General features: G+C 37.7%; 2 protein-coding genes across 2 annotated transcripts; one reads left to right on the top strand and one right to left on the bottom strand.

Annotated features, from left to right (window-relative positions):
* Nucleotides 1-913: 913 nt before the first annotated feature.
* Nucleotides 914-7,919, bottom strand: LOC134536115 (uncharacterized). Its single transcript, XM_063375682.1, has 3 exons — nt 7,660-7,919; nt 5,752-5,827; nt 914-2,057 (listed from the first exon to the last, which is right to left on the bottom strand). Exons 1-3 carry the CDS (start codon nt 7,666-7,668, stop codon nt 1,921-1,923), a joined length of 222 nt encoding a protein of 73 aa, XP_063231752.1. The 5' UTR covers nt 7,669-7,919; the 3' UTR covers nt 914-1,920.
* Nucleotides 7,825-17,738, top strand: LOC134536114 (vacuolar protein-sorting-associated protein 36). The gene is made up of 7 exons (XM_063375681.1): nt 7,825-8,316; nt 9,351-9,543; nt 10,483-10,631; nt 11,056-11,226; nt 14,186-14,350; nt 15,626-15,841; nt 16,810-17,738. The coding sequence occupies exons 1-7, from the start codon at nt 8,221-8,223 to the stop codon at nt 16,978-16,980; spliced, it is 1,161 nt and encodes a 386-aa protein (XP_063231751.1). The 5' UTR covers nt 7,825-8,220; the 3' UTR covers nt 16,981-17,738.
* The last annotated feature ends 2,632 nt before the right edge of the window (nt 17,739-20,370 follow it).

Here is a 20,370-nt window from a genome sequence, read left to right as displayed (position 1 = left end):
TACTGCCAGATCATAAAAAAAATTAATGAGTCTAGTCTAGCCTGCTTCACAACAAATCTGTTTATTTTACAGTTTTTTTAACTTTTAATCAAAGAGTAAAAATTAAAAAAAAGCGAAACATTTAGATAATAATTATAAAAAAATATTAATATTCAAAGTCATAATGAGCAGTAATATAACACAACTGTCACGGACACTGGAGAATACGGACCATACATTAGGGGTAGAGGTGTAAAGTTGAGTACCTCATTAACATCTTGTCTTGTGATGGTTTCTACAGATAGATACATCCGCACTTCTTCAGTAGGAGTATTTTCTTACCTGCTAAAGCTTCACCCACTTCAAATGGCAGCGTGCTTCAATCCGAGTACGAGCTCTCACTGTTGCTGGCAACAACGATGTGCATCGCAAGCAGTAAACTTGTGTGTGCCATTGGCCCTCTCAAACTGTCTTAGCGATTGCTATTCTAGCAATGTACACACTAACCACGAAAAATTGCATCACCTGAAAACTGTTAATGCACAAAGCATAGTTATCTGATAATCTATAAATAACGTATTATAAGAAATGATGTACATTTTGATAAGCAGATAATTGCCCATAAAATACACATATGCCCTTGACTAACCATTAATTTATTCCTTAAGCATTCCTGTATTAGAATGCATGTTGAAAAAAAAAATTGGTTTTCTGATTGTGAAAACATAGTTCCTGTATCCTGTAAAAAAACACATATTTCCCATATATAATAATTTGTGTGAACTTTTTAGTGAATCCTGCACTAAGTACATCTTCTGTTGGTTTGCTGCAATATTCTTGACTCCTGTCTTGCTTAAAAAAATCCTTAACATATTGCATTAAAAGCCAATCACACTTGCAGTTGACAAGGATAACTGTAAATATTCTAAAGCACTTCATTTTCATCACAGCTTTATTTTCACGAAGGTTTTTACAAACACTCCATGTTGTTCACAGCATTCATCAGTTTTACATAATGCATGTGGAAGCAGAAATTAAGTCCTTTCAGATGACTATGTTCCATAAATGCATTCTTTTTGGGAACTGTTCCTATATTTTTAAAGCACCATAACAGCCATAGAAAGCAGTCAAGCCGACCTTTTAACGGATATACAAAACAAGTTCACATCAGTCTGCAATAACCGTCACTAATGGAGTTCGAGCCCTGTACAGTTAAAATTTGCACGTCTGCCTAGCAGTCTTTTCATAGAATGCACACTGGTTTACTTTTATTCAATGTGTACAAAAATAATGATACATCAAATCATAAATTTCTACAAAGAGATGTTAAAACATTTCCTTCTTTACAACTGAAAAAGGGGTAACAAAACAAATTAATAGTACTTAGAGTAAAACATTTACTGTTGAAAATTTATTGAAATATACTACTGTTGAAAGTTTCATGATAATGTAAATATGATAGGTACCCATTAACAAAAAAAAATACATATATAAAATTTTTCTAAGCTCATTTCAGTCTTAGTCTTGCATGCAAGTTCTAATAACATGTACAATATCACCCCAAAATAAGTATGTATATATAGTTTTACTTAATTATAAGAGTTATTTTTGGTTTTATGGAATAAAACAAATTAAAATTAAAATAGTAATAAGAAAATGTTATAAAACAAGCTAAAATCATCACCCGCTCAATGTGGATCAAAGTAAAAAAGCATCAAGTTCATAGTGTACTTTAAAAAAAATGAGTTGATACTCAAAACTGCCTTCCGATAGCACTTTTTTAAAATGTGTACCACACATGGTCAGTACATAAGTATTTAAAATGATTCGTTATAAAAAAATACCCATATAACAAACATGACAAGAAGTGATAAAACACGTGCATCAGGTTGATGCCGCGTCATAGCAGCCACAATACTTGACGTCAGCATCTCAAGATGGTCAGTTCTTCACGCCGAGGTAGGTTGTTGCTTTGCCTGTCTTCTTGATGACTTCCAGCAACTCCTCTGGGGCCAGGGTCGACTTGACGCGCACCAGCTGGTCTTCCAGGGATATGTCGACTTCCTCGACACCTTGACCTGCAGCAAAGCACCTCCCATAAGCCAGACACTTCTCGTCAGCCAGAACCCCCAGAGCTACCAGCCCGTAGGCAACAGAGGACTTCTCAAACACTACAATAAGCCATAAGGTATGCATAAGAGGAAAGGAGAGGAACCCACCACTTAAATCAATCATGGATACTGAATACCAAGACCCATCAAGCCATTGTGTTATGACTCTTTGGTACACTGTCCTATAGTCATATGGGTCAAAGTACGGAGAAAAGTCCAACTATGGTCCATCCAGTGGTTCTCAAAGAGTGTGTGCTGAATTTCCAGATTCACCCTGTTGGTAACGATTTTACTAGCACAAGCGGGCCCCATCAGTGAGAGAGACAATTCCAGGGAAGGGACGACAACCCCCCCCCCCCCCCCTCCCCGGCAAACTAATTTATTTTAATTTTTCTGAGTAGTACTGAAATCAACATGCTTATTACATATTATTTTACTGTAAAAGAACATTATTAATGTTCATATTTATTAAATATACACCAAAAATCTAATTTTTAAAAAATGAAATCAACCTAAAAATAAGAACATGAAATCTTGTCCCTCTTTATAATATATATAAACATATATTTCATTTCAATAATTTGCTAGTTCCCTACTCTCGAGTAAATAATTTTTAGGTTTTGTTTTCTCCGATTAAAAAAAAAAATTATCGCATAAAATAATTTGTATTCTCCTACAGATTTCCAGATGAGGTAAAGTGGTACATAAATACAGCAATATGATATTTTAATAGTTTATTTGAATTTTGCCAGATTTTTAGTCATAGTACTTACTCTTGAGATAAGATTAACTGTCATGTTAAGAATCTCTATCACGAATTATATTCGTATTTCAGTTTAAATGTCTACTGCACAGATCAATATGAGCTGTACGTGATCTTGAGTTTCAACATGCATTTCAAAGGTCAAGCATGGAAAGATAATGGTGTCTGCTACTTATACATTTCACAACTTGGCAACCCTGGCTGCCAAGACAAGTTCCTTATCACTCAGTGCTGGCACGGGACTGGACAGATAATCTGGCTAAACAATGGAACAGCTGCTACAACGTATTATCCAACACATGACCATCTCTGCCTGCAGATGTTTGCTAGCTCCCCACCACACAAGTACCCCACTGATGACTCTAGTAGGAACACCGACTATCTGAAGGATCAAGAGCCAATGAGAAACAAATTCAAGCCATGAATTTTCATTCTAAATTGACATTTTACACACTTGGTACAATAAATTTATCAGTATTCTTCAGAATTTTGGTGCTTAGGATTTTAGCTGACTTTCAAATATAGCCTTAGTATATAATGGTTATAAGTAGGGTAGGTACCTACCCATATATTAACATTAACTTTGTTTCTTTTTTAATAAAAAATGGTTGGCACTAACCATTTTTTTTACACTACTATGCAACTTATTTTCATAATTTTTGTGTTTATAAGTATGTACATAAAAACATAACTTTTACTTAAAATATCTTATTTCTGCCAATTCAAGTACGTAACGAAGCACATAAGTTAGGAAACAGCACACTGGTTTTCTTACTAATTAAGTAATTACATTACAAAGTTCATGCAGATCTGATCAGCAATAATAATTACTAGTAACTGTTTCACAACTACAAATTGAAACCTAAATTTCAGAAAGAAAAAATCTGTTAAACTTTGAAAACTCCAGGTAAACGACAAAATAAAAAACCTTGTATAATTTTACTAAATTTGTTATTGGTACTGTAACAGAAACCTGTCTTCAGCAAATCAAAGCAACGAGTATCACTCTCATAATTTATCTGCAACTGAACCAGAAGCAAGATACAGCAAACATAATCCTCATTATCGGCTAAATAAACTTTAATATAAATGTGCTGCAGTGTAAATATACACAATTCACAACATTACCTTCTACGTATTTATTTTATGAAACAAACAGTTTTGCCAAATAATAATAATAATAATAATTTCCTTGCCAAAATAGTTTAAAATACTATGCAAATACATAGGATGGAAAATCCTGTGCGACTAAATGTAACTTTCATCACTGACACTTTAAGATAGACTTCACCTCATCAAAGTTTAAAACCACTGTAGTTCCATATTAAATCAAAATAAGATTAAAAGATAAGTGAATATTAGTACATAAAGTTTAAAATTAAATATTAAAAAGAAAAAAAACCCTAATGGTGAATGTACCAACACCTATAGAAAATGCATTTAGGGTTCCGCCTACCTGGGCACACATACGGTGTACAGAGATTCAGAAGAAACAACGTGATTTGAAAACCACTCAACACCTTTGACTGGTGTCTGTTTACGAAAAGCATTTAAGAACGTGCTCAGGCAAGATGAATAGTTTTTTTCCCCCGTATTCCGTTTTTAAAATGTATTTTAAGGATAGTGAAAAGGGGTAAAACGCATGTTTTCAGACTACTTTTTGGGAATCACACGCATGTTAAGATTCTTGAAAGCCCAAGGGCCTTGCATTACATTTTTATCTTCATTTCTCCAACATAAAATGTTATGGTTACCACTCATATTACTAGACATACCAGCGAGCAGACAGGCATGCTCTTATCATCCCACCTCACTAACACAGTGTAAGTTTTTTTAATAGATTACCCTTGTGTGCAAGGACAGTATCTTTTGATAAGAAGTATAAACAAATCTTAGAACAATGGCTCATATCCAATCCTTTATACTCACTAGACGAATGGAACAATTTAAATTTTAATGGCATTAAGTTTGTGTAAAGTTATATTATTTTTAAGATGTTTTTCTTTAAACTTAAAAATGTGTATTTATATATTATTATGTATTTTCAATGACAATGTCTATTGCACCCTGTGTCTAATGACAATAAATATTATCAATTATCAATCAATGATCAATTATCACCCCTGACTAGGTGAGCCTCAAAAGCGAGCGATAAACGTGCATCAATAAGTGATTTATTTACAGTTGGGAAGTATATGAGAGAAAATGAGATGGAGGAAGGATGAATAATTTTCAATTCCAGAATGTTGGCAATAAAGAGTTCCTTTCAATATTTACACACAGTGGTAGACGTAAGGGTGATATAGTACCCCTCCCTCTCAATGTTAAGAAAAAAATTTGCTAAATATCAGTGAAGACAGTGTAAGAAGCCACGTCACCTATGGCTACTACTCTCTGAAAGAATTCTTTAACCTAATAGAAGATAGAAAACTAATGTATAGTTAAAATAACTGAAATAAAACGAAGAAAGTGGCGAAAGGGGACAGGAAATTATATTTTGTACTAACTTTTTTCCTTTTATAACCTAGACTTACAATTTTCCCAGTACTGTATATATACACACATTTACAAATACAAATGTTCTATATGTACTCCGGAGCACTCCTCGTGGGATCCACAGAACAAAAAATTGAAACAAATAATAAATAAACTACTGCAGGCCCGTATGTCAGTGTGTTCATGTCAATAGTACCTAATGTTAAGTTTTTTTTTCAATTACACGAGTTCAAATTTTAAAACTCCCTCCCTTACCCCCCGCCACCCCCCAAAAAAAATTCTTGTATTCATCACTGTTTGCACATCAATGTCATAACAGTGCATTTTCATAAAAAATGTTATGGTGTAGTTCTGAATGTGGCAATGACTTGCACCAAGGAACACTGCCGGAGTCTATTTCACCTTTCAGCTTCCCCAGGACTCTCTCCACAGCTCCGGAGCAGCCGCCGCAGGTCATGGCTACGTTGAACTCGTACACCTGAGGGCACACACACGTCTTCACACAGCGTAAGCACAATTTCATTTGGGGAAGGGGTGGGGGAAGGGCGAGAACCTCTGTGCCTACTGTTTGCTTTTAAATTCTTTCCTTTCGCTGGTGGGAATGATAGATTTTTTTTTTTTTTTTTTTTTTTAAGGATTTCTTAGGATTTGTGTGTGTGTGTGGGGGGGGGGGAGAAAGGTTATATTTTCCCATCCCCTTCTCCAGCATACACCACTATTTTCACACTTACATAGGCAACTCACATTGCCAATTCATTATTAAATGTAGGTACTGTAGTATGGGCATTTCTTCAAAAATTTATAAAATAAAACTCTGTTGTAAATTAACATTTCCATACATATATATATATATAATTCAACTCAAATATTTATTAATCAACACTAAGCAGTACTTTTGTTGGCAAAGATCCTTAGGGACATGATGTTTGCAAGTCTAGAATGAAACTAAATACCTATGCATGACTAATTGAATTTTATATTAACCTGTAATGAGATGCACTTGGACCAAAGTCCTTTACAACGTAATCTTAGCTTAACTCCTCGGCACCTTCAAATTCGTTAAACATGAGCAGCCCAGAGCTGTATGTATACTGCCTGGTTAGAGAGAGGGTTGCGTTCCCAAGTCAGCTTTGGTCTTGGGCGCTTAGCAGCACTCTTTTTATCCACTGAAACATGCTTGCACCAAGCAAAGGCTAGATCTATATAATTTATTTTTTATTTTATGGTTTTTGTTAACGATATTACCAATTAAATGAATAGTACTATGAATTTATGTGACTGTGCTTGGTTATACAATGTAAAGGCCCTTACACACGATCAGACAAGTTACCATTTTGAACTGCTCAGTGTGAACTGACAGTGTGGATTGAACAGAGGCCTTCCCCACACACGATCAGCCTCGTGGTTGCTGTTGCTGTTGCTGTTGGATGTAGCGTTTCATCGTAGAATGTGGAAGAAACTTTGCATATTGCAATTGCAGTTGTATATTTAGTTAGAAAAAGGGGAAAAAAATAGCAAACAACCATGAGTAATAACATGTACCTTATGTCTGCCACGACACTCAGCTGATAGAACGATTGTTTGGACTGGTGAGACTTTTTTAATGTAAAAGTACTCTGTAATATTTAGTTTTTGTGGTTGTACAGTTTGTTTGTATATATGTATATATTTGTATTAATTGACTTGTTCTATATCCCGGAGTCCTTACCTCCATATGGGATCTACAGAAAAAAAATTGAATAAATAAAAAAAAATGTATTCATACATAGCAGTTCGGTCTGAGGGTTCTTGAGCCAACAGTCCTGATTGATGGGAAGCCATTGGTTCGTCAGTCATCAGTTCCGAATGTTAAGTTCCAACTTATAAGTCAGATATGACAGTTCAGAGTGGGGGTTTTAAGCATACCATGCTTCCACATTTTGAGTTGACCCACAAGACCAGTCATTACAACGCAATACCAGAGCAGCCTGAGGCAGATAGGATATGACTGACACTAAGTGGAGCCAGCTGCCCTTCTTGAGAGACAGACATATGTTGTTCAGGCCAACCCCAAGAACGTGTTGAAAGGGAATATTGCGACTGGAAAACTAAACAGCTCTCAGCAACGTCTAAGATAAGAAGCCGCATCACACTGTTGGGACTGGTAATCAGAAAACTTATACACCGTAGTCCCTGCAGACAAATACTTTAAATATATTTGATAACGTCCAATTTTTTTTTAGATCGATAATGTACTCAAACAGAATATATTTGTAATTAATCACATGACACATCTTATCCTGTATTATTATTCAAGGAAACCACAAATACCTTAGACATGACGAACGAATGTCACCACTCGACAAGAAGAGAGACAATGAAGTTTCAGATGACGGTAGCTGTTAAGAATTCATAGCATCACAACACTGATTACGATTGGCTTATACACCCACGTCTCATGGGTCACGTGAACACACGTATTTTTATTTCTACTGTATTTTAAAGATAAGTTTACATTTTACAAAGGAGTAATTTTAATTTGTTTATAACGTTGTTTACATGTTTTGTGTTTTCATAAATCGATCATAGACTTGATATTGAGGTAGAGCGTTTTAGAGTGAGCACACAAAATACGTAATAAAGTTTGTTTTCTAACACAAGAAGTAGTTGGTACATTATAACGGATTAACTGTAATCTAAATTAAAATAAAATTATAATTTTAAACTAGCATGTGTTACACATAAGTTCGAAGTGTCAGATCCTTACATGATCTTGTTTTCATCAGCTGATTTTGACAATTCTGTTCACCATAGATTAAACAAGTAGACGAAACGTAACCTTTAATGGCAGTCAGGTTATGAAAAACCTGAAACAACGATTCGTGAATAAACATGGATCGTTTTGAATTTGGGGAAGCGCAGTTAATATCTGGCGAAACACCTGTTATTCGTGAGAAAGGAGTTAAACTTTACGATGGTGATGATAAGGTAGGCCTACTTTATTCGCATATTTCTATCACCCGTTAAGTTAACTTACGTTAGCTTTAATTTTTTTTATAATTAAGGTGTTTGTTGCTCTTATGTATTTAATTATCCCGCAAAGGCACATTTGGGACCAGTCTACTATACGATACCTAGTAATAGCTTTGTCATAATGATGGTGGCGCCTACGTCATTATCTTCCCTTTCATTTGTAGGAGAGAAGCATGGGAAATTAAGGTTCTTGGGTGGGTATGTTTATTATGTGGGGAAAAAAAAAAATTTGTAATGTATGACGTCATAGAAGTTGGCCAATGAAAATTGATGTGGCAAACGTAACATTAAGTTTGTTAAATTTTTTTATATCACTTAAAGACTGAAAAATGATGTTTGCTTGTTATTTACACAAGCCTTTTGGAAGGGGAAGGAAACTAATTGGTTCACAGAGAGTACTACGGACAACTAGAGAAACAATATTTTCATGATAAACAAGATAAATAATAAAACATATTCCAGTTGAATGACAACAGTTGTGGCATTCTACAATAGCAGGCATCTACAAAATCTCTGAAAGTATAGGAGCCCGACACAAAATCTAGGACAGTCTTCCGCTTATTTATATTGGGGCGCACTGGTGCTGCATTCGTGATGACTTGAGCCTGCCAAGGGGGATACTGACGACCAATCTCGACCAATCTATTTTAAGTACTTTATTTATGTACAAGCTCATGTTATGCTGGTCATCACAAATAAAACATACACACACTATTTTAAATACATTCCAGTTTTGTGGACCCAGTCATTTCTGTGCAACAAGATTTTGTTACAACAAAATTAGCTAATGTTTTCAAAACTTCCGTATATTTAGTTATATCTAGGCATCTTGGTATCTTGATAGAGGTTAGTTGTCAGCAAGGAAAATTTAGGCGATGTAGTGACCTGGAACCGGGGATTTGTAAACTCCGATATAATAGGCTACTATTTGGTTGGTAAACGGTAACAATTTGGTGGATAATGGAAAGTCGACGGGCTTGTCGTTCCAGACGCCCTTTGAGAACGGGGAGGTGATGCTCACGAGCCACCGGCTGCTGTGGGGCCATGCGGGCGATCTGTCGGGCGGCCGCACCTGCCTGTCGCTGCCTCTGCGCTACGTCGTATTCGCGGAGGAGGAGAGCAGCGGCTTCGGCTTCAGCCGCAGCCGCAAGGTGATGCTGCACTTGTCCGCGCCCCTGCAAGGTAGGTTTCACTCACCGCGGAATTACAGGTTCTCTGTAGTCAGTGCCGTTACAGGTCAAGAATTTGGAAATATTTAATTAAAAATCAGGATGAGTTACAGGCTTTCACGGCCATTGTCTAATGAGCTATCTTGGCATTTGAGATTGAGCCGTATCTGAGTGGTCGATTGTACTAATGTTTCCCTCTGCATTACAGCAGGCGTCATCACCACCACCTCGACCTCGAAAGCCAAGATAGCTCATTACAAATCAGGATTGGTTGTAGTATTCTTCATTCCTGATAATTTTTGAAACGGCCATAATTAAGGCCATGCAGCTTTTGCGAAAAGATTTCCAGACCAGCTGTGTGTTAAAACTGGGTAGCATTTTCTGTGTTTCGTGTTTGGCCGAGTTTATTTCGGGTAAGTGTCTATTGTCGCCATACCAATCTTAGCCATCCAGTGCGGAAGAAAAAGGTCCTGAATAGGGGCAATGGCTTCTTTTATAGATGGCCGCCAATTACAAGGAAGCAATCGCTGACACAGGCATACCGTAGTGCAGTCTAATGAGTGATCAGATTGTTTTTGTGATAAATAGATGCCCTTAGCCATAATCCACCCGTGGTTTAAATTTAATTTCCTTGCATGAACAGCTACATTCATAACAGCATTTGATTTATGTGTAGTAATAATAATATTGATTTTGATTTTTACCCACACATTTGCTTTTGCTCGAGAAGGCCACGAGGGAAAGGGGTTCAGAGGTCGGGATGAACATTGATTTTGCAGTTCTTCCACTGTTTGTTGAACCATTGTCTCGGTGTCGCGCCGTAATGGTCTTAGTGGTCCCGAGAGGACACTGAGGGTTGGCATCACATGCGTAAAAGAATGTAAGACAGTCCAGTGAACACTTGCAGAGGACGGTGTGTGGTTGACGCCGGCTGGCGACTGTCTTATTCCAGGCAAGCTTCCCGGTCCCGTCAGCAGGAGCAGAAACAACTTCATCAAGCTGTCTTTCAAAGAAGGCTTGGAAAATGATTTCATGCACGTGTTGAGTGACACGCTGCAGAAGAGAAAGTGGGAAGTGCTGCCAACTGTGTCAGCCCAACAGGTATCTTATTTTAGTGGTCTTCATTCCTTTTTTTAGATTGCATCAAGGCTAATGCATCCATTTCAAATACCGCTGTGGTTTCTGGCAGGATTAAAATTATCTGTATATTTTTGAGGTTATTTTGTTACCAATCTGACACACATCGTTATGAGAAAAAATTACACCATTTTGAGTGACTCAAAGTAGTAAGGGATTATTCATAACGTACTACCTATTTTGGTAGTGTGTTTGCTGTGATGTGCTATGATGTGCTGTAATGTGATATGATGTGCTGTGATGTGCTATGATGTGATGTGATATGATGTGCTGTGATGTGCTGTGATGTGCTGTGCTATGATGTGATGTGCTGTGATGTGCTGTGCTGTGATGTGCTATGATGTGATGTGATGTGCTGTGATGTGCCGTGATGTTCCGTACCCTGCAGCACAGGACCATCAAGCTGCGCACTGGCATCGTGGGGATCGAGCGCAGCATCCAGGAGCGACAGCGGGCCACGGACGAGAGCATCACCGCAGCGTTCCAGGACCTCAGCAAGCTCATGACCATGGCCAAGGACATGGTGAATCTCTCCCGCAACATCTCCCACAAGATCAAGGTGGGTCACGGTACGATGGGGTACCTCGCAGGTACCGGACGCCGTGCCACACAATTGTAACTTTTGAGGAGAGCAAGTTTTCGTTCTGTTTCAACTTTATTTTTTTTCTTAGCTAGCGATAGGAATCACTTTATGAAACTTTAACATATTTTTTTCTTGGACTTATTTATTAGATAAAATAATATTTTCAAGATAATAGTTAAAACTTTAATTATTTAAGACAATTTTTGGGGAATAGTATATATCCCTACTTAATATTATAAATGTGATAGTGTGTCTGTCCTTTTATCACGCAGCAACGGAGCAAAGGATCGACATGATATTTTGCATAGAGAAAGTTTTTGGGCCGGAGAGTGACATAGACTTCATATAATTATGAAATTCCATCTCTAAGGCAGTGAAAAAGGGGTAATTCAGTTTTATAATAGAAAATCTTAGGAGGTAGGTCATAGACACACAAACAGTGAGTTTGTGTCATTTTCTATGTCCTCCACACAGTCATATACCGTGTTTTCTCGTTTAATCGTCGCACATTTTATTCTAAAATCAAGTTTGAAAAATAGGGGTGCGACGATTGTGCGGAAAAAAAATTTTTTTGTTAGGTAAAGTTATTCATAAAAACAAAACCCGTTCATGGATAGTACGTTTATTTAAAAAAAGGTGGAGTATACAATAGCACGCCAAACAATCTAACAAAAACCTTTCTTCAACTTTAAATAGAAAAACCAAAACTCTAATTCGAACACAAGCCACTTGAATCTGACGTGAACTAACGTGTCGTAGTGTCGTAGTACACACTTGCCACGAAAGAATGCGGGCTATCAAATGTAGTTAACTCGGCACCTGACAGAGAGCGCGCGTTGCATCCAATCGGCGAGATATCGATATTCGACTACGTGCGTGTGCTCTATACGGGAAGCAACGTAACCAAACACTAATGATGTGCTGGCTACATTTTTATAAGCGGTACGCCGCGGTAACGCAGACAATCAGATAAAGGAAATACTGTTTAAAAACGTCTTTAAAAGAAAATTTACACGTCAGACAACTTTGTATTTCTGTTAATTAAATAAATAAGTGGTAATGACCGAAATTAAATTTTAGATCATACCTACACCGTGGCGACGCAGACAATCAGATAAAGGAAATAACGTTTAAAAACGTCTTTATAAGAAAATTTACATGTCAAACAACTTCGTTTTTTTCCGTTAATTTATTAAGTAAGTGGTAATGACCGAATAAATATTAGATTTCTTCCTTAAAATACATTGTTTTATACGGAAAAGATACCTACACAAAGCGCTTGGCATCTACTAGCGGGACCAAAAACATCATGCAATGTTTACGCGAGAAGTTTTTTTATCCCAATTTTGACAGCCTAAAATATGGTTGCGACGATTACGCGCGCGCGACCATTATGCGATAAAACACGGTAGTAAACTTTGGCATCTTCCTATACTTCTTCGTGAAACCCATCAGCTTAGTGAAGCTTGCTGCTGCATTGCCTTGAATTTGTAATGTGCTATCTTTTGGTGCTTCGTTACATCTTGCCTAGGGTGTACCTGTCTTCCCACAAAATTAAGCTGAATATTGGAATGTCAGTTTTGATGATGCGTAGCCTAGATACAGCGAGATTTTACAATAAATGGGACTTTAAAATCAAAATTTCCCTTTTTTCAAATGTATGTCCCACAGTCTTAAAACTTTGTAGTGATGTTCCTTTATTATGATGTGTTTAGCCCGGGCAATGCTGGGTGCTTCAGTTAATAGTTTATATAAAAATTGCAATTTGAGTGTAATGGTATGAGTACTGTATACAAATACATCAGGTGCAAACTGTATTTCATTAAAAATGGACATGGTGTTATTTACCTCGGAGATGCAGATCTGTAAAAGCAGGCATGTACTAGTTACACTGATGGAAAAGCTAGGTTTACTAATTTAGGCTATTAAATATAATGCAGAAGGTTTTTAAATGGGAGAAAACAAGGGGCGAAGAAGAGAACGAAAAAGGGGCATGACAGTAGATATTCACCTTTTGTTCTTAACCTGTGAAATTGTTCCAGCACCTCTGTCCAGGTGTTGTTGTTAAAAGAAAACAAATACAATTCGATATATTTAGATTTTACAGCAGTACTTTCAAGAGTGAAGTGTTATGACGAAAGAGGTGATGCATGTGACGGTGGTGGAGCGACTTGTCGGTTTGATTTTGATATCAAATGAGACTCTGGCCTGCTAACTAGTCGCTTCCGGTATCCCTTCGTGCTACTGGAGGCAAATGATCTTCTTAGAGGGACTCCCTCAAGCTTATGACACCGATACAGGAAAAAAAATTGTAAACTTTATTGACATTAACTAATTCTTGACTTCTGCATTGAAGCCAAGTCCTTGTAAATGAGATGATGTGCTCGATTTTTCGGCTTGCGTTGTTGCAGCCATTTTCGAGGACCTCAGGAACCAATCACGGCTCAGCTGTTATCAGCTACTATATAAATACTGTGTCAGTACATCAGGTCTCAGTTGTATACGCCCTCGATGGTGGTTGTAACAAGGCACGTCAAAATGTCGCGCACTTCATCGTTTACAAGGATGCGGCTTCAACACACGAGACAAGAATTAGTGAGTGACCCTGGCCACAATAGCCTACAATCTAGATTTATTTAAATTGGTTGTCAGTGCCAATGTATCAAATAAAATTCTTTGCTGATTTATTTGTAATGTTAACTAGATAAAATTTCACATAACCCTAAGACTTCTTTGTCTAATTTGTATGTAGAATCTTTCTGGAGGTTGATGTATGAGCAGTTACTTGTTCAAGTGTTTATGACACTGAAAATTTAATTTGCATAACATTTAAGGTGTCTCCAGCAGACAGTGTGAATGTGCCTTTCTCCTGAAAAGGATATTCTTAAAAAATGTTCCAGCCACATTTTTTAATGAATGCGTGTTGCGTGCACAGGAGAAGCAAGGAGACATCACGGAGGATGAGACGGTGAGGTTCAAGTCCTACCTGCTGAGTCTGGGCATTGAGGACCCGGTGACGAGGGACTCCTTCCACAGCGACAGCCGGTACCACCAGGAGCTGGCGGGGGAGCTGGCCCGTGTCCTGGAGGAGCCAATCAAGGCAAGAACTGCACAGCAGGGGTGCGAACTTAATGCTTCGTGCTGACACATGGGTACTTAATCTCAGTGGCGTAGCAGGCGGGTGGCAGGGATGGCCCCCGCCAGGGGCGCCGGAGCAGGGGGGGGGGGGGGGGGGGGCGCTGCTGCGACGGTTTCGCAGTTACTGAACGCTCTCCCCCCCCCCCCCCCTCCTCTGTTTTAATCCAAGAGGGGGCGCAATTTTCAAGTCTGGCCAGGGGCGCCAGTCACCTTAGCTATGCCACTGCTTTATCTTTATCTTTATCTCTCTTCACTATATGCAAAGTTTAAAAAGAAATTTCACTGGAGCTTTTATTAAATATATAATACAGTGAATTATATTTATTTTGGTTATAAATTGAACATAAAATAATAATAATTTGTTTAAATACTCTATTTCAATGTAATAAGCCAAAAGTTATGAAACTAAATTTAATTTGTATTGTTTTTGTGGGAAAAAATGTAATTACTAGGCCTGTGAGATTATAAATTTTCTCATTTGAATCAAATTGTAATATGAATATTAAAGTTATTTTAATTACAAATATTGAATTTGATTAATAAGAGCAAGAAAACATTTTCGTGAGTTCGTTTGACAGTAACTTGCATGTTTTTTTCATGTGGCTGTAACAGAGGTTTCACCTTAATACGTTAGTTGCCTATACTAGAAAATCACTTTTGGTTTTAGGTATTTTTTTGCAATTTTTTTTTTCAAATTTGATACGGTATTGTTTACTGGTTTTCTATTGTTGAAAAGTTCACATTTCAGATAGTCGTGTCATTTGAACTTCATTCTGTTATTCACTATGAAGATTTTAAAATAATCTGTGGTTAATTATGTTAGGCCTTGTAATATATTTTAAATTGGGAGCATTTATATATTCTGCATCCTCTCTGAATTGAAGCACAAGATTGTCTCATCATGTTGGTTATTTAAATATCTGTGATTTACCATAATTTAATGCTATCCTGTAAATTCTTCACAATAGCTGTCTTGTATTTTCTGCTGAGTCGCAAATTTCAACACCAGATATTTACTTAGTGTTACCTAAGCAGTGCTGCCAACTTCCAGGTACACCCATTGGTAATCACGTATTTTATGATTAAAATATCTTGCGCAGTTTTTTTTTTTTTTTTTCGAATTGCGTGGTTTCTCGTGAAGCTCTGTACACCGCAAGTGTGCTCAGATAGACTGAGCCCTCAAGACTTGGAGGGTGGTCTCTACATCGCTTCCCAACGTGTGTGTGTGTGTGCTCAGGAGGCGGGGGGCATGATGGCGCTGACGGACGCGTACTGCCGAGCGAACCGGGCCCGCGGCATGGAGCTGGTGTCCCCTGAGGACCTTCTGGGCGCCTGCAAGGTGCTGGACCGCTCCCGGCTGCCGCTCAGGTTCCACGAGTTCGAGAGCGGCGTCATGGTGCTGCAGCTCCAGAGCCACAGCATCGAGAACATAGTGCAGAGCACCAAGGATATCGTGAGTGGCGTCTCCCCCCCCCCCCTCTCTCGCAGTCGGCGGCCCGCGTTTCCCCGTTGAGTCGGAATTATCTGTTTCCCTTCAGGAGTGTTGCAGCGAGTCCCCGCTCGACACTTTCTCGAGGATTCCCGATGGAATAGTCAGATAGTGGTGTCTTCAGTTCCACCTTCTTTTTCATTATGAATCAAAATTTCAAGATATTGACTCCAATTATTAAAATTGACATACATAAATTTAAAGAAAAAAACCTATTTATTTCACTCAATATCAATCATAGGCTACCTCAGTTTTTTTTTGTTACGGACTGTAGAATGTTTTAAAATTTTCAGTCTATGCTTATATGTTGGTAATGTTTTGAGAATAAAATATTAAATTGCTCTGAAAGCAACAATATCAAAATGAGATATGCTGAAATTTGTGCCGTATAAAAAGTTTAAAGGTGAAAAATTACACTAGGTATGCCAAGTAATTTACTAGTGTAGGCGCTCCTCTGAAATAATAAATTTAAAATTTACTGTGATTGTGTTTTTTTTGGAGTACTTACTTATATTCTTATATTGTGATAGATGATAATTTAATACCATTTATGTGATACATTATCAAAGTCTTTCCTTACTTCTTAAACATTTTCATTTTTAACTCGTGTTTCTATGTATTTTATTTTACAATGTTTCATGGAATAATGTTTTGATTGTCTCTTGGGTAAAAATTGATGCCAACTTGCTTATTTGTTAAAAAATGTGTGCCTGTTAAATTTGCGCTGTGTGAGAAGTACCTATTATTTATTGTTTTTCACTAATTGTAACATTGTTAATAATTATTTTAGGCTCGTTACAGTAAGTATTACAATTGTGGAAAGTTTGTACATTAGGTTGCTGACTTTACAATTACAGGAGCATAATAAATTTGCAAATTTTTGTCAGAATGTAAAAAAAATAAAATGAAATTGTATGTACATCTGTTTTCAGATTGAAGAGAAGGAATCAATAACTGCAGAGGAGTTGGCTCAGTTTTTGGGCATTTCAGTTCTTCTGGCGAAGGAGCGGCTGAAAACGACTGAGAACCACGGAAAAGCTTGCAGAGATGAGACCTTGGAGGGTCTCAGGTTCTACCCAAACTTGTTTCTGCAGAATGATTGAGGACTGGAGGATTTGCGTTGAAGTTCAGTGGAAGCGGCCAGTTATCGCACTGTTGCTGGACAGAGTTTGAAAGTGCCTACCATTGCTGCTAAACCTTCTGCTTCAACCGGCCAGCAAGTGTGAGGGCCAGTCTATTGTTTCACATATGACATTCACATATACATTTTGCGCTTCATCGTATTCATTATTTGCCTTGCTACTTTCAGCAAATCATTCTTTGCTATAGGTAGAGACTGGAAAAATTTGCGATTTCGATGACCTCTAGGATAGACTCCACAATCCCCTACACACTCAGCCACCTGCTCATTGGCTACTGACTCGTGACACCTGTCAACTGGGACGCTTGCAATTCGATACTTTTTTGGTTGAAGATTTTCCATTGGCTCAAAGTCCTTCAGATAAACTGTAAGCTAATCAGAGAAGAAATATAAAGGTACATTTGTTTGGATTCTATCATATCGTGAAAATAATCCGCAAATTTTTCCGGTCTCTAGCTATAGGCTATCATTTTAGATAAGTAACCTATTCCCCCCCACCCTTTCCCCCCCTATCCCATCAAACTAATGGATTATAAAGCAGGTTTGTAATGTTATGAATATTCAATATTACAAGATTTATTACGTCATGTTGAATAATATTTTTTGCACATAAGTTTGCACATTGTTTAGTATTCTAGTACATAATTTTTTTGTGATGGTATTGTTTAGTATGCACACATGGAGATCAAGTTAAATTGTATTAAACTGATTTAAATTATATTTATTTAGGATGATTTCATTTGTATTATTTTTATACTTTTAGTTAATTGAGTTAAATTTTATTATGTTTCAATAATGTTTTTATTGTGAATTTTGATTAGAGCCTGTTTGATGCAGGTAGTCAGTCGTGATAGACGGGTGATGTTTTGCAACTTGCCAAATTGCTTGGTCACCATGTGTCTTCCCTAGTGGTTTATTATAGAGGCTGTTTGCCCAGCATTAAGAACACAAGTGTACGTGTGAAGGGTGCACTAAGGGAAAACAACCGTTACAAAATTAAAAAAAAAAGGATGCATACAGACAAATGCTACCTTCACTTCAATGGATCCTTAAGTTAAACACAGTGATAACAGGACGTCTGAAAGAAATAAAAAGGTAAGAAGTAGGTCTGGGGTTACTCATATTTAATAATAAAAATCCATTTTTGAATGGTTTGTTAAGTAAACAAAAAACAGAAAAAGTAAAATTAATTAAGCCTGGTTCTCCGGACTTAATGCAAGGGGGAAAAAAAACTGGCAAGTGAAAATAATTCCTTGTTTAGCATATTACATAATTGTACTGATTACAATTGAGAAAAATTTATTCACCTACTTGGAAGGTGAGTCCATTTGGAATATATTTTGTTTATAACCAATTTCATTGTCTGAAAACTGTGATAATTTGACCAAAAAAAAGCTGGTGTAAAACCATAACAAGATAATTCACATTCCGTTGGACTTGGCTGATACTGCGTGCCGGACGTGTGGTGGGGGTTGGGCCAGGGAGGTGGACGCTAATCACTGAATGTCACTGATTGGCTCAGGCTTCTGGCGGTCGCGCATATCCCGAGAACCTGGAGAAATGTGCCCACAAAGTAGTCGGAGGTAGAGACCCGGGGTCAGAAAACTGGAAAGTTCCAGACTGAGAAACCCACGCATCATATCCCGAAGATAAGAGATTACGGCTGGAACGAAACCAGAAAAAAATCCACTAAAAAATAACATGACCAACAAAAAAGGCCCAATTATGGCAAGGGAAATCCCTAGTTTATAGGAATTACATGGTGATTTCTTTCCCAAATTAATTGACATAAATCCATTGGAATTATACTAGGATGAAGTAACACAGAGACTGCCTCAGGGTGGCTAGAGACAAACACAGTTAAAGCTGCCCTTTTGAGGAGAGGGGGTACAGAAGAAAAAGAAAAAAAAATGAGGGGAAATTGGAGGTTGGGGACAATAGTGGTTGCATAGAAGCAGGACCGAGAGCTGGTACTTGGAGTATAAAAAATACTTAAATTTCAGCATAGTTTATTATTTGAAAGACTGCAAGCCTGTGCAAAGCCCATCAACATTCAATGTACGAGCCTATGACTCCCCTAGAGCGCCTGTGCTGCTTGCCCTGTGCCAACAAACTACACTACACTACACAAAAATATTTCCCTCGCATTTCAGTATCTTAAGAACACATTTTGTAGACTTTAAATAATTTATTATAGATATTAAAAACCTTAATATTGGAGTTTTTTGTGTTCAGTCACCCTAATAATGTAAATATTACATAAGAAAATCCTAGAATATTTGCGTTGGATTTGCACTCATTACCGAGAGCTGGTGCTTGGAGTAGGAAAACATAGGAACTAAGAGGCCCACTTAGTTGGCAAAGGCACCAGAAGACGGCATCCAGAGGAAGTTATGCAAATGACTGGTGAAGGGGTGTCCATGAGATGGACTAAAGAGAAAAAAAGGGGGGTGGGGGGACATAGTGGAAGACACCCCGAGAGGTGGTGCTCACTGGTGGTGAATTCAAGAACTACAAGGACATGGGGGGGGGGGGGTGGTTAGTTCCTTCCGTGATGAACAGGTTTTGCACTGAGGCAGCTGAGTGCGCAATAAACATTAAACTACCGTAGTTTTTTTTTGTTAAAGTTTGTATTGGGCAAAAGTTCTGGCCAGTTATTGGCCCAAAGCTGTTGACCAGCACACAAAGCTTTTTTCCAACTATGTTTTCTCTGATTCGCCAAGAGCAACAAGAAAGCAGACTTGGTAGCCTATTTGGAACGTGTATCATAATTAAATGAATAAATGCATGCATAATTGAATGAATGAGTGATTGGGGTTAACGCCTCCCAGCATTGAGAACATTAGAGACAATGAGGCGTGATGTGAGAATGGAGTACTTACTGACAATGCAGTGGTAGGAATTAGGAGTACTTTAAGAAAACCCACCGACTCCCTGTAGCCTTTGCCATGTTTCCCACTGGTGGATACGACCCCACCAAAAATCAAACCAGAATAACCTTGGAGTGAGATAAGATCGCTGGCCACTCAGTTACAGTGCCTCTTGGAAAATGTATCAGAAAACATACTAAATATACAATATTGTTCGTGCTGCAGAGTGGTTTTGTGCAAAACATTGAGTGGCTGTGATAGCACATCAGAGTCATGGATTATCTCCCCTCCTTTCCCACCCACGTCTCGAACTCATGAGCATGCTACTCAAGTGGTTCTGAGCCCACTTTAACCTCGGTATTTCCGTTGCCTTTTGTCTTGCATTACTGTGCAATGTAAAACCCTAAAATTACATGTATTTGTCATTCTTAGATTATTGATTTCATGCTTGTAGTATAATTTAAAAAATTTGAGTGAAGTTA

This window comes from Bacillus rossius, chromosome 10 (genome assembly GCF_032445375.1).
Source record: "Bacillus rossius redtenbacheri isolate Brsri chromosome 10, Brsri_v3, whole genome shotgun sequence".
NCBI classification, from domain to species: domain Eukaryota; kingdom Metazoa; phylum Arthropoda; class Insecta; order Phasmatodea; family Bacillidae; genus Bacillus; species Bacillus rossius.
The sequence above is the reverse complement of the archived record's forward strand: the minus strand, read 5'-3'. Positions and strand labels throughout refer to the sequence as shown.

Coding starts and splice junctions, on each gene's coding strand:
- LOC134536115 (XM_063375682.1), bottom strand. Junction 2,058..5,751: donor AGTCCTGGGGAAGCTGAAAG/GTGAAATAGACT, acceptor GCTTTGCTGCAG/GTCAAGGTGTCGAGGAAGTC.
- LOC134536114 (XM_063375681.1), top strand. CDS start 8,221: ATGGATCGTTTTGAATTTGGGGAAGCGCAGTTAATATCTGGCGAAACA. Junction 11,227..14,185: donor ACATCTCCCACAAGATCAAG/GTGGGTCACGGT, acceptor TTGCGTGCACAG/GAGAAGCAAGGAGACATCAC. Junction 15,842..16,809: donor TGCAGAGCACCAAGGATATC/GTGAGTGGCGTC, acceptor ATCTGTTTTCAG/ATTGAAGAGAAGGAATCAAT.